Here is a 12,272-nt window from a genome sequence, read left to right as displayed (position 1 = left end):
TGCTGATCCTGTATGAATTCACTATGAGAACATCTCTAAATAATCCTTCTCCTCACAAATTCAGATTATTGAGTGGATGGACTTAGAGTGAAATAAGCATAATGGAAGAATGTTTAATGAAAAAATTTCATTGAAAACAAAAGAACAGCTTGAGTTCTTGAAGGGAATCCTTAAAATAGTGTTTCCATACTAATTTTTAAGTCTCAGTGCTATATAGCTGCTGAATAATAGTGATGCTGAATTTGACTGAAACAGAAACACTAATTTCTGAAATATTTTTACTCAGTTTTTGCTTAACTTCAGTCTTATTAACTTGCCAACATATTTTGAAAGACAGCTGTTATGTAAGAAAAGATGCATTTTGAAAGGAGTGATGTGCAGCTTTGCATGTCTGATACTGTTGATTTGGGTGTGTAATGCTATCTCTTTTTCTATGTTAGACTCCCATTATTCTTGAGTTTTAAGACTTTTTCTTTGTTATTTAGAGCACATATCTGTTATAGTCATAATAGAATAATTAAAAATCTTTGGCTATGTTATTGCCTTTCAGAAGGCTGTTTAAGGTTGTGATTAAGAGTATGGGCTGGCTATCCGCTTTCTAGCTGTGTGACCTTGAGCAGAGTGTTTAATCTTTCTGTGTCTTTTTCTTCATGTGTAAAATGAGCATAAAAACAATACCTGCCTTTTAGGGTAGAGCAATTTAAATGGATTAATACATACAAAGTTCTTGGAAAAGTGCTGGCATATAGTACACTCAAAATTACCATTAGATTATAATTCTTTTCAGAGATACCATGTAGGCATCAGTTGTTCATAAATGTGTCTTTTCTATATAATATGGACTTTAAAATAGGGCTGATTTGAACTTGAATGTTCTGTCATATTTGGGAACAAATTATTTAATCTTTCTGTGCCTTTACTTTCATCAGCAAAATGAGGGTATTAAGACCTTCTTCCCAGGGTTCTTGTAAAGATGAAATGTGGTAGTGTTTATAAAGACCTTAGCAGAATGCTCCGCATAAAATAACCAACCATTCACTGAATGGAGGTGGTAGTGGTTGTAATGGGTATACTGACTGTGTGTCAGGCAGTAATGATAAGTGATTAAGAGCAGGTGCTTTGTAAACACAGGACTTTCCCTAATGAGGCTATGCCATGGTGTTGTGGGAACTAAATAAGGTAATGCATGTAGAATGTTCAGCTTAGTATCTGGCTCATAGTAAGTACTGAAAACATGTTACCCGTCATGTAGTAGCAGTGGAGTAATACATGTCTTCTCACATGGTCCTTTAATACTTCATTTTCTGTACGTATGTTAAGGGCTGTAAGGGTTTTGTTGAATAATCAGCTTTGGTCTTTACTTTTTATTATTCCTTTTCATATTTTGATTTAGGATTGTTAAAATGAGTCTTCGGAAGCAAACCCCTAGTGACTTCTTAAAGCAAATCATCGGACGGCCGGTTGTGGTAAAATTAAATTCTGGAGTGGATTATCGAGGTAATATTTTCATGTTTCATTCTCACTGGTGTAACTGAATAAGTAAATGTGACTCACTGATTTTTATTAACCTCTTAAATATACCCAATAGACCAAAAAAGTACGGGTCATCAGCAGTTTTTATGCATATCTCTTTTTCTACCTCTCATATCATTCCTTTTATTTATTTTTTTCATACTAAGTTTTATTGTATGCTGCTGCCAGTGTATATAAAGCAGTTACCCTTGTGAAATAGAAATTCATGAAAATTCAGAGAGGTAGAAGTTAAGGAGTGACAAAAGTAGAAGTTTGTATATTATGGCACATGTGTTACAGGGATAAGCTTTTGCACAGGCTTCAAATGTAGCTCTCTTGAATATTCACTGGATCATAAGGAGTGGTTTGGGAAACCTTTGAAAGATTCATTTTACTACAAAAAGGAACAGACTTTCTGGGGTCTGAAGGGATTTGTACTTGAAGATGCTCCAGTCAGCAAAGGGTCATGTTGAGCATTCTGCAGACAGAATTGTTTCAAGTCTGCAGCTGCCTGGGAATCTTTTACGCAGTTGAGCCCGGCCTCCAGCTGGAGCTGTTGAACCACTTTCTTCATAGCAGCGACACTGGAGGAGCCAGACATGGTGCACACGATGGCTGGGCTGATTCGTGGGTCGGTGGGTCGTGGGTCGTGGGTCGGCGGGGCCAGACAACTGAGCCGGTCGTTCCTTTAAGAAGGACAACTCTGACAGTATAGCATGTGCTTCTGCCTTTCAGTGTGATTTGTGTGACTTCTGTCTCCTGTCTGCTTTGAGATCATCCGTGCCTAAGTTCCCTGGTAATAGCAAGGTATTCCTAGTAAACTCAGGTATGAACAACTCAACTGAAGAACATCTTGGTGCAGCAGCATTTGTTTTTGCAGGAGTATTCAAGATTGGCAGGTAGCTATTGAGTATCATTTTACAACCTGAATGTCCCACTTATATTACGTATAATGTGTGGGGCGACAGGGTGAGACTATCTCAAAAAAAAAATGCCTTTCTGTTCTTGGAGAGAATATTATTTTTAAGAGGCTGCAGTGCTTTTGAAATTAACTTTATAGGAAGAATGGTTTCAGATTCCATTTTTTAAAGTTACTGAATTTCTTATCTTCCACAACTAAGGTATGTTAAGTTACCTGAAATATTTCACAGGCGTAGCTAACTAATTCATTATCTGAGTGACTTGGTCTCTTGGGTTGCTCTAACAGAATACCACAGACTGGGTAATTTTTATTTTGTGCGGTTTTTTTTTATTTATTTCAGTAGTTTTTGGGGTACAGGTGGTTTTTTTGTTTTATAGATACATTCTTTAGTGGTGGTTTCTGAGATTTTGGTGCACCCATCACTTGAGCACTGTACACTAGACTGGGTAATTTTCTTTCTTTCTTTTTTTTTTTTGAGACAGAGTCTCGCTCTGTCGCCCAGTCTGGAGTGCAGTGGTGCGATCTCGGCTCACTGCAAGCTCCGCCTCTAGACTGGGTAATTTTCAAAAACAGAAGTTTATTTTCTCACAGTTCTGGTGGCTAGGAAATCCAAGATCAAGGTGCCAGCAGGTTCAGTTGTCTGGTGAGGGCCACATCCTCCGGAGAGGAGGAATGCTGAGTCCTCACATGGCAGAAGGCAGAGGGCAAACCAGCACACTACATGAAGCCTTTTTTTATGCAGGCCTTCATCCTGTTAATGGGCAAGTCCCCATGGTCTGCTTGCCTCTTAAAGGCCCCGACCTCTTAATACTGTCCTATTGCCAAACACCTGAATTTTGGAGGGCACACATTCAAACCATAGCACAGGGTTTTGTGGCCTTTTCTTGGTCTCTTTTCTGAATAATTAATCATCATAGTAATCTCTTGAGCTTTTTCCTTTGAAATCTCTGTTGACCATCCCCACATAGTAAAGGAGGAGCTAGGACTCAAGTTCAGGCTCAGCTCATAAGCCTGGTTAAGAAACCACTCTGGTGATTATGTGCTCCCTTAGCTTGTTGCCATTAATAACATATCTCCAGCTTAATTTTATTTTTATAGTAAAACTAATGGATTCATATGGAATACTGAGGTACTATAATGTCTCCTGTACTGCCTCTCACCTGTGAACTTTTGATGGCCCCATAGGAAGTAATAGACTTCTAGGGATTTTAATCTGACAATTGATTAAAGTGAGGACATTGTGTTCAATATCTTCTCAGTACCCACTTTATTGAAGAGATGAACCAGCCTGACCTTTTTTCTCTGTAGTCTTTAGGGAAAATTTTTCTATTTATAAAGGTAATACATGTTTTAGTTTTGTTTTAATTTTAGAAATGTAAAAGGAAATAATAGAGAAAAGTATATAGAAGAAAGCCAAGTCTCCCCAATGCTACCATCCAGAGACAGTTTACCAGTTTTGACCTCTATATAACCATAATTTGACATAAATGGAATCAGCTGTACATGCAACCTGATTTTTTTTTTTTTAAACATGAAACAATGCATTTAGTTTTATGACAATATAGAGGGTTTAATGACTGCATAGGAATCTCTTGTGTGGCTGTACCATAGTTTTGTTTTTACTTTTAACCAGTTTCCTGTTAATGGACATTTAGGTGTTGACCAGTTTTTTGCCACTGTAAACAACTCTTTTACTTTGACATATATTGTGAACAGTTGACCAAGCATCTCTTTAGAATCAATTCCCTGAGCTAGGATTTACAAGTCAGAGAGTATTCCATGGCCCTGCTTCAGAGAACCTGGGTTTATCCTTCATGTTCTCACCAACTCTTGTATTAGCTTTTTTTCATCTTTTCCAATCTAATCGGCAACAAGTAATATCTCATTCTACATATATTTTTTTTGTTTACTAGTGAGATTCAGCAGTCTTTCACATGGATAGTAACCATAATTTTTTTTCCTCTTATGAATGTCTGTTTGTGGCCTTTATACGATTAAAACAAAATATTCTATACTATTAGATAGCCTTACTAAAAGAACGTGCTTATTTTGTGGTTTACAAAACACCAAAAAAAAAAAAAAAAAACCCGAAACAAAACACAACATACAAGAAAAACCTCCAACTCTCTGTAGCAGTTTCTGTGTAAGAAAATGTCTTGTTTTGGTTATGTATAGTAGGTTATCTCATGGAGAAGGAAACGGTTATATTTCTAACCCCCTGGGCAGTTTTTTTTGTTTGTTTGTTTTTTGTTTTGTTTTTTGTTTTTTGCCTTTGCTGTGAGAACAGATACTTTAATTAGAAGTGAACTTTTTTATTTCTTTTTTTTTTTTGAGACCAAGTCTCACTCTGTCACCCAGGCTGGAGTACAGTGGCTCAGTCTTGGCTCACTGCAGCCTCTGCCTCCCAAGTTCAAATGATTCTTCTGCCTCAGCCTCCCGAGTGGCTAGTGTTACAGGCACCTGCCACCACGCCCGACTAATGTTTGTATTTTTAGTAGAGACGTGGTTTCGCCATGTTAGCCAGGCTGATCTTGAACTCCTGACCTCAAGTGATCTGCCTGCCTCTGTGTCCCAAAGTACTGGGATTACAGGCGTGAGCCACTGTGCCCAGCCTGGACATTTCATTTTGAAATTCTTTTCATTAGTTTTCGAACAGGTTTGCATATTGTGCCTCAGAAGTTTCTTGCTCATTTATAATTGTGGCTTATATGTAAAATAATACAGCAGGAAATGAGCTAAAGTTATAGCTTAAGCTTTCTTTGGCTAGGAAATAATTTTATTATTCACAGTCCATTCTGGTTCTTTGAGAGTTTACCGCTTTTAGCAGAATTCTGGTAGATTAATGTCTTATGCTGTCATTACACACACAATTTGAAAGGAAACTTTTTTGTTTAGAGGATAATGGGGGCAGAGGCAGAGAGTGAGGAGCATATTAATGAAGTTAAGACATCAAATGAGAAACTTATAGACTCGACTAATTGAATCTAGTATTTGTTTTTACTTAAATTTTTTTTTCTAGAAAATACCACTTTAAATTAGAGACAGAGTTAGAGGCTTGCAGATTTTCATCTTTTGAAAAAGATCATTAGGTCAAATTTTACAAAATTTATACCATCTTAACACAATTAAAGATTCACTCAAACTGTTTCCTTGAAAGCTCCCTCAAATGTTTTTGGCCATTTTCTCTATTAGTTTTGATTGGAAAATATTATAGCTGTAACAAAACAGAACAAGATGTGTTATAATGCAATATGTTGCCCTATATTCTCAAGCTGCTCTTCACTGTGAGTCACAGCTTTAAGATGTTCTTTCGGGAGCACCTGCTGTCTCCTCTTCTATTATTTTAACAGATTGTGGAGACTTCCTTTTAACCCTGGAGTACATTCATCTGCTGCAATAGATGTTGTAAAAGGATGAAATAAATCTGCCAGACCCGTATTTCACTTAGTGGCTGAAGTAGGAAATGCCACTGGAACCAAGGATCATTTGTTCATGCATAATTGCCCACCTTGTGCTTAGCTTTCACAGAATGGTATTTTTGTTGGATTAGTCTTATTCTCTTACTTTTTTGAATGCTTTAAAAGTTGCTATGTGGTCATACATACCGTGAGGGAAGTGACAGTTTGTTGTTTTACTGGGTAGTAGTGGGTGCGTGACTGCCTTCCTAGTCTTCATTCAGATTGGCCTAGAGTTGTTTTGTGCTTAAGCTGTTGAGTTTCATTTAGGGTATGAATTTTTTTATTAAGCATCTAAGAGCTAATGAATAAAGAGATCGTCTGCTCTAAGGTATACCCTGTAATTTTCAACTCCTACTTGCCTTGTATTTCTTCTTTTTGACTAAATATGTCTACAGGGGTCCTGGCTTGCTTGGATGGCTACATGAATATAGCCCTGGAGCAGACAGAAGAATATGTAAATGGACAACTGAAGAATAAGTATGGGGATGCATTTATCCGAGGAAACAATGGTAACATTTCTTCACCCTACAGTACAGCATTCATTCAAAATAAGCCTTTCTGTTTATAATCCAGATCACCAAAGAGTTTACTAGATAATTTAAAAGTCCAGTTTTAGGCTTGATTATTTTAAAATGCTTATATGTCAGTTTGACCAGTTATTTTTTTAGATACATCATGGAATTTTTAAACTAAAATTCCCTCCTTCCCTTCCTTTAGTGATGAGGAACTGGGGGCATTGTTCTCCTGACCCGGAACCCTGCTCTCTTGAATATAGTGTATTATTATCTCCCTAACACATATTCCTGCTTCTTGTAGCCTGGAAGTTGCAGCTGTAAGAATGGGCACCATTTCCCTGCTGTCTTTAATTTGCATAATTTGGCAGTTTGTCCTATTTGTCCCTTCTCTATTAAACATTCAGATGCTTTCTGTGCAGATTTGCATCCTTTGATTTGGCAAAAATGGCAAAATAGAAAAAATAAAGTTACTCAGTTTTTTAACAACTAATAAATTGCTATGATTTTTATAGTTATTTTTAAGTACCTAGTTTCAAAATGAAAATTATGATAAAGTCACATTTGTATTTTTGGTGGGGAGGGAAAAATAACAGAATTACGAGAATTACCCTACTTCTTGGTTCCATCTCCCAAATGAAACTCTGGGATTCTTGAGTTCAGATTTTTTGTTGATTTCTTTAATTCTGGATGTCTTCAACCCCCTAAATAGTTGGATCTCTTTGATATAAACTAAACTTCCTGACTTTTATAATAGTCTGTCCCCTGTGCTTACAGTACCATATTTCTTCATATCATATTTTTACATACATTATTTCCTGACTTTCTAGTCCTTTCTATTTATAGAATTACCCTATTTTTCATATCCTTATTTGACCTCCTCTTTTTCCTAAGAAATGTTATGATCTTGCCTCGCCTCAAGACAGCTAATAGCAGCAGTCACCAGCAGGTTGGGTTCTGTGCGTGTTGATAGGGTAGATCCTTTAATGTGCACACTACACCTAGGACTTGGGGGGCCAGGGTTGGGGGGTGGCTGTACTGTGCATTCTGATGCTTCCCTTCATGTCACATTTCCCATGATGTAATCCGTGACACTCATCTTTAGACTCCCTAGTTCACATCACTGGCTCTTAAAGAGGATCTTGACTTATTTGATTGATCTGTGCTATGTTCTTTGATGAAGACACCTTACTGTTCACTTTGAGCAGGCCTCTCAGAAGCCAAGTAGGCATGCAGGGTGGAAGGGAGAGCCACCTCTAGTTTAGCCAAAGTGACCCAAGCATTTCATTTTGTTTCATTCCTACGAACCACACGTCGTAAGAGTTCAGGCTGGTAGTCGTGAGAGGACCAGCTAAGCAGAACATTGGGTAACATCAAAGTATGAGACTTTAAAAGGAACTCAGAATAAGGATTTTGGTATCATTAAAAAAAAATAAACTCCTCATCTCTTGTTTATCTAAGTGTTGCAATTTAGAAGGTAAACACCAAGTTTAGAGTTTGTATTGGAGAGATAGATGAAAATACATTGTTTATTCTTAATTTGAGATCTAACCTGGTTAGATTTACTGATTTACTTTCTGAAAAGCATTTTTTTTTCCCTGAGATGAAGTCTCGCCCTGTTGCCCAGGTTGGAGTGTAGTGGTGCAGTCTCAACTCACTGCAGCCTCTGCCTCTCAAGCTCAAGAGATCCTCCCACCTCAGCCTCCTAAGTAGCTGGGATTACAAGTGCATACCACCATGCCTAGTTAATTTTTTTGTATTTTTGGTAGAGACGGGATTTCACCATGTTGCCCAGGCTGGTCTCGAACTTCTGAGCTCAAGTGATACACCTGCTTCGGCCTCCCAAAGCGCTGAGATTACAGGCGTGAACTACCGTGCTCAGCCCTGAAAAGCATAATTCTTATACTAACTATAAAGCATTCTTAGATGCCAGGGACTTTCACATATATTTTATTTTATCTTCCTGGTCACACTTTGCAGAGTAAATGAGACACATGGATGAGATTAGGATAGACATCAAACCCGGATGTAGATTCATAAAACTAGTGTCATAGTACTTCTAGAGTTAATTGAATGATATGAGAATTCATTTTAAATGTCAGATGTATCAGACCAAAACCTGTTGGCTTTTAAACATGCTACTATGTATACTTACAAGCAGGGGTTTTTTTTATTATTTCAATTTATGTATTTTTTTCTTTTCAGTGTTGTACATCAGTACACAGAAGAGACGGATGTGAAGACACCAAAAGAGCAACGCTTTTCATAGTTGGATATATTTTTTTATGAATTTTTTCTAATTTTTCCTTCTTTTGTGATACAATTTGTCCTGTTTTTATAATAGTTGGTGATTTTTCACTGACATGTAAGACAAATGTACACAATTGTGGATTTAATTGTGAAATGTTCTGTCACATTTAAGTTTCAGTCATTATACCTCGTTGTCAGTGTACAGAATGCTAAAAGAATTAAAAAAAGACAAAATATATCTCTTCCTACAAGATTCTTTAACTTAAGTTTCGAGGAGCGTCATTTCATTTGACTTGCTTTTCATATCCAGCTAAAGTGATGCAAATATTTTATATAATGTATGGGCATATAATTAAAACATTTTAGAGGTATCCTCTTTTATTGCATCCTTTTCTGTTATACAAAATCCTTGGGTGAATATGTTCTAAAAGGCATCCAGTTTCAGTCTGAAGCTGCGAAAAGGGGCCACAAGATCAGAAGTTCAGCCACTGATTGAGTCACCTAAATAGAAAACAGAATTGGAGAGCTAAGAGTGCCACTTGCACATAAGGAGTGGGAATTTGAATTGAGGTGCTGGAGAAATCCTAAAGATGAGCAAGAGGGAGGAGAAGGCCCTCCTGTCAGCAGCCCCCCTGCATTTCCTATGCAGTTAGACTTTTTAGGTTTCCCTGCTCCCTTTCAGGAGCATTGGCATCAATGTTACTCTCTCAGTTTATGAACACAGTAGGGGAGGGGCCATTCCTGTACATCTCTCACAGTCAGATTAAAGCAAAGCCTAGAGTTTGTAAATATAATTCAGGTTCTAATTGCCGAGCTGAGATTGGGAAAGAATTTTTCCTAACTTGCTTAGCAAGTGGCTGTAGGGAGGCCTTTCTCAAAAATCAGCTGTGTTTGCATGTGACATTGACCAGGAGCAGAGCACCAGGCTTTATGTTGCTTGGCACAAGGCAGCTCCTCTGGTTGTATGACTCTTGCTGAGACGGTTTTCACAATTTATTAATGAGCTTTCCACAACCCTGCTTTATTCTCCACAGTTTTACGCTGTCTCTAGGAAAAACAAATATATCTGGGCACTGTGGTTGAATGAATACCAGACAATGGTGTGAATGTTGTATTGGACTTCCCCTTCCCTCCCTCTCCAATCTAAATAGCATTCCTGTTTCAGGAGCTGGTGGTGTGATTTGAAACAACTGCCTGGTTGAAGGATATGGGGGCAGGATCGAGAAGGAGGGAGGGAAGTGGCAGTGCTGATTCTGGAGAGGTGTATGTAGTGTTTTGTCTTGGTTTATTTTAAAGATCAGAGAGTAATTTGAAACAATTATTTTTTAATTAATAACTTGGGAAAGGTGAACAGAAAGATTTCACAGGGTTTTACCGTGTGCACACTGAAAATAAAACACTTTATGCTATGCTTCAATAATTTATCACTTCTTGACAGGGGCTTGGAAAGGGTCCAGTCTGTAAGTACAAATCACCAATTTGCTCTTTTATAAATGAGTTCTTTTGAGGAGAAAATGGATGGCCCTCCAAGTGGAGCATACATGTTCTCATTTGTTTTGTAGAATATGTGGGGCTGCCAGGTTATCATGTCCCTTCATTCACTTACATCAGCCACCTCTAAAAGCAATTCCATTGTAGTCTCCCACCAATCTGTAGCATCCTATTTTTTCTAACTTCTTCCCTGACCTCCCCTTTGGTATATGAGTCTGTATTTTCCCCTTGCCATCTCTCTAGTTTAATAGCTCTACAATGGAGTACTGTTTTCAACCATGGAACTACTTTTAATCAAGATGGACTTTGGGAAATGCTGCCATTTTTATGGTAATAAAGGAGTGTATTATGCACTTGGACCCGCGCAAGTCGTCCCTCGTGTATACCTTCACATAGTAGAACCATGAAACACAGTGTAAATGCTAAAATTGCTTTGTTCTTAACTGTAGTCTCCTAGAGGTCAGTGAATGATTTCTAGTTACATTGTAGCGAAGACATTTGTTCCAGGTTGAAGAATTTTTACTTGAGGATATAACATTTTCCCTGTCTCTGTGCCCCCAAACCCTGGCTGCCACACTCTTTCTCTTGGGCTGTGACAAAACAGAATGTTGAGTGAGAAACAAAATTGTGCTTGATTTTTCAGACTATCTGACTTCACGTTCTGTTTTGGTCTTTGAGCTATTCCTTGGCTAATCTTCCAACAAGTTGAATTGATTCTTATTTCAAAGCTGTTTATCCCAAAACAGAGCTGTTGACAAGTACAAATACAGATGGCAGACATGTGGTATGATTTTCATGTTCTCATCTCAGCATTCAGGAAGGGAATGTTATTGAAAGATGGTTTACATCTGAAGCTTTCTGCTCAAGGCAATATGGAATGCATGCTAGGAGTGCTTAATTATGCTTAATTAATAATAGTAACAAATGCTTACGGGATTTCCTTAAGGTCTAAAAGTGCAGCAGCATTGGACTTGTTGTGTAAGGCTTATCACCCTGGAGGCTATAATAATCTGTAAGAGTGGAAGCAACCTCTAGGGGGTAAAATTGTCTTTGATAATCACTGACTCTTGGGTGACCTCAGTACAGCATTCCAGGCCAAAGATCCAGATTGTTCCCTTACTGCAGGCAGACACGCCCATGATTGCACTGACCTTTGTCCTCCGAGCAGATGATCCTCCAGAGTACTGGCTAGCTTATATTCAGAGGTAAATCCCAGCCCATGCTGTGGCCTTGCTGTTCCCCACAGCCCAACTGCATTAACTATTATTTTTTTTCTCCACAAAAAGAAATTGTTGGTGAAAGGAAAACAAACTGCAGTTTTTCTCCCCACCGACCTGGTTTCAGGAGGCCGTGTGCTCAGTGGCGTGCCCGTCTGTCTTTCCTAAGCTTGCCCGTGACCATTGTGGAGGTAGACACCACCTAAGAGTGGCAGGGTTAGTCCTGACCTCTGGGGTCTGAATATCCAGCAACTCCCTTAATTCCAATCGCTGCTGTCTGTTGTACTACCAGTACCCAGCAGTACAGCTGTGTCTCTGTTGTTGACCGACTAACTTAGACTCACTGTTGAAGTCCAATTAGCCAAGAGTGGGGGTGAGAATGCAAGAGTGGACGATGAGAGTGGTACGTGCCATGTATGACAGGACCGTGGAGAAAGCCCTCTCTCATACCTGTTATGTCCTTCCTTTAAAAGATGTGGGAGGTGGCCAGGGAGTGGGGATTTGAGAATGTGGCGACAGAAACCAATTTAGCATTTATTGGATGACAGCTGTAGACAGGCACTGTGCTATACCTTATGGGGGGTAGATAAAAAAGGAAATATGACGTCGTTCACACCTTCCATACTGAGTTTGTAGGTTTGGGTATTTATGGGGGAAAATGGTACTCTCCATCCTTTTTTTAAAAAATTGGGCCAAAATAGTCAGAATTCTTTTAAAAATCTGAACATTTTAGATGGATTTGATCATCTCAACTGTCTGTTCATATCTTGAAATTCAGGACTGGGTAATTTTGAAATCTGAACGTAACTATGCCTTATTTACCCACAGACCCAGGTAGTTCAGCCTCCGATCTTTGGTTTTTTTTTTCCTTCCCCTAGCAAAAGCCAGCCTTTGTGTGGTTTAGCTGAAC

At 38.5% G+C, this 12,272-nt stretch overlaps 2 protein-coding genes across 4 annotated transcripts in view; one reads left to right on the top strand and one right to left on the bottom strand.

The window, feature by feature from the left end:
- The window catches only part of LSM6 (LSM6 homolog, U6 small nuclear RNA and mRNA degradation associated), a 160,722-nt gene extending 151,830 nt beyond the window's left edge, over positions 1-8,892 (top strand). For 2 of the 3 annotated variants that reach the window (XM_050791793.1, XM_050791795.1), the window contains exons 3-5: positions 1,394-1,497; positions 6,288-6,401; positions 8,610-8,892. In XM_050791793.1, the coding sequence (XP_050647750.1) occupies positions 1,404-1,497; positions 6,288-6,401; positions 8,610-8,644 (243 nt within the window). In that variant the 5' untranslated portion in view covers positions 1,394-1,403 and the 3' untranslated portion in view covers positions 8,645-8,892. Of the gene's footprint in view, positions 1-1,387; positions 1,498-6,287; positions 6,402-8,609 lie in introns of all 3 variants that reach the window. The other variant, XM_050791796.1, reaches the window with a different exon arrangement.
- Positions 1,668-2,248, bottom strand: LOC126955333 (guanine nucleotide-binding protein G(I)/G(S)/G(O) subunit gamma-5-like). Its single transcript, XM_050791797.1, has one exon. The coding sequence runs from the start codon at positions 2,111-2,113 to the stop codon at positions 1,907-1,909; it is 207 nt and encodes a 68-aa protein (XP_050647754.1). The 5' UTR covers positions 2,114-2,248; the 3' UTR covers positions 1,668-1,906.
- Positions 8,893-12,272: the final 3,380 nt, after the last annotated feature.

This window comes from Macaca thibetana, chromosome 5 (genome assembly GCF_024542745.1).
Source record: "Macaca thibetana thibetana isolate TM-01 chromosome 5, ASM2454274v1, whole genome shotgun sequence".
NCBI classification, from domain to species: domain Eukaryota; kingdom Metazoa; phylum Chordata; class Mammalia; order Primates; family Cercopithecidae; genus Macaca; species Macaca thibetana.
This window is presented reverse-complemented; position numbering and strand designations above follow the sequence as displayed.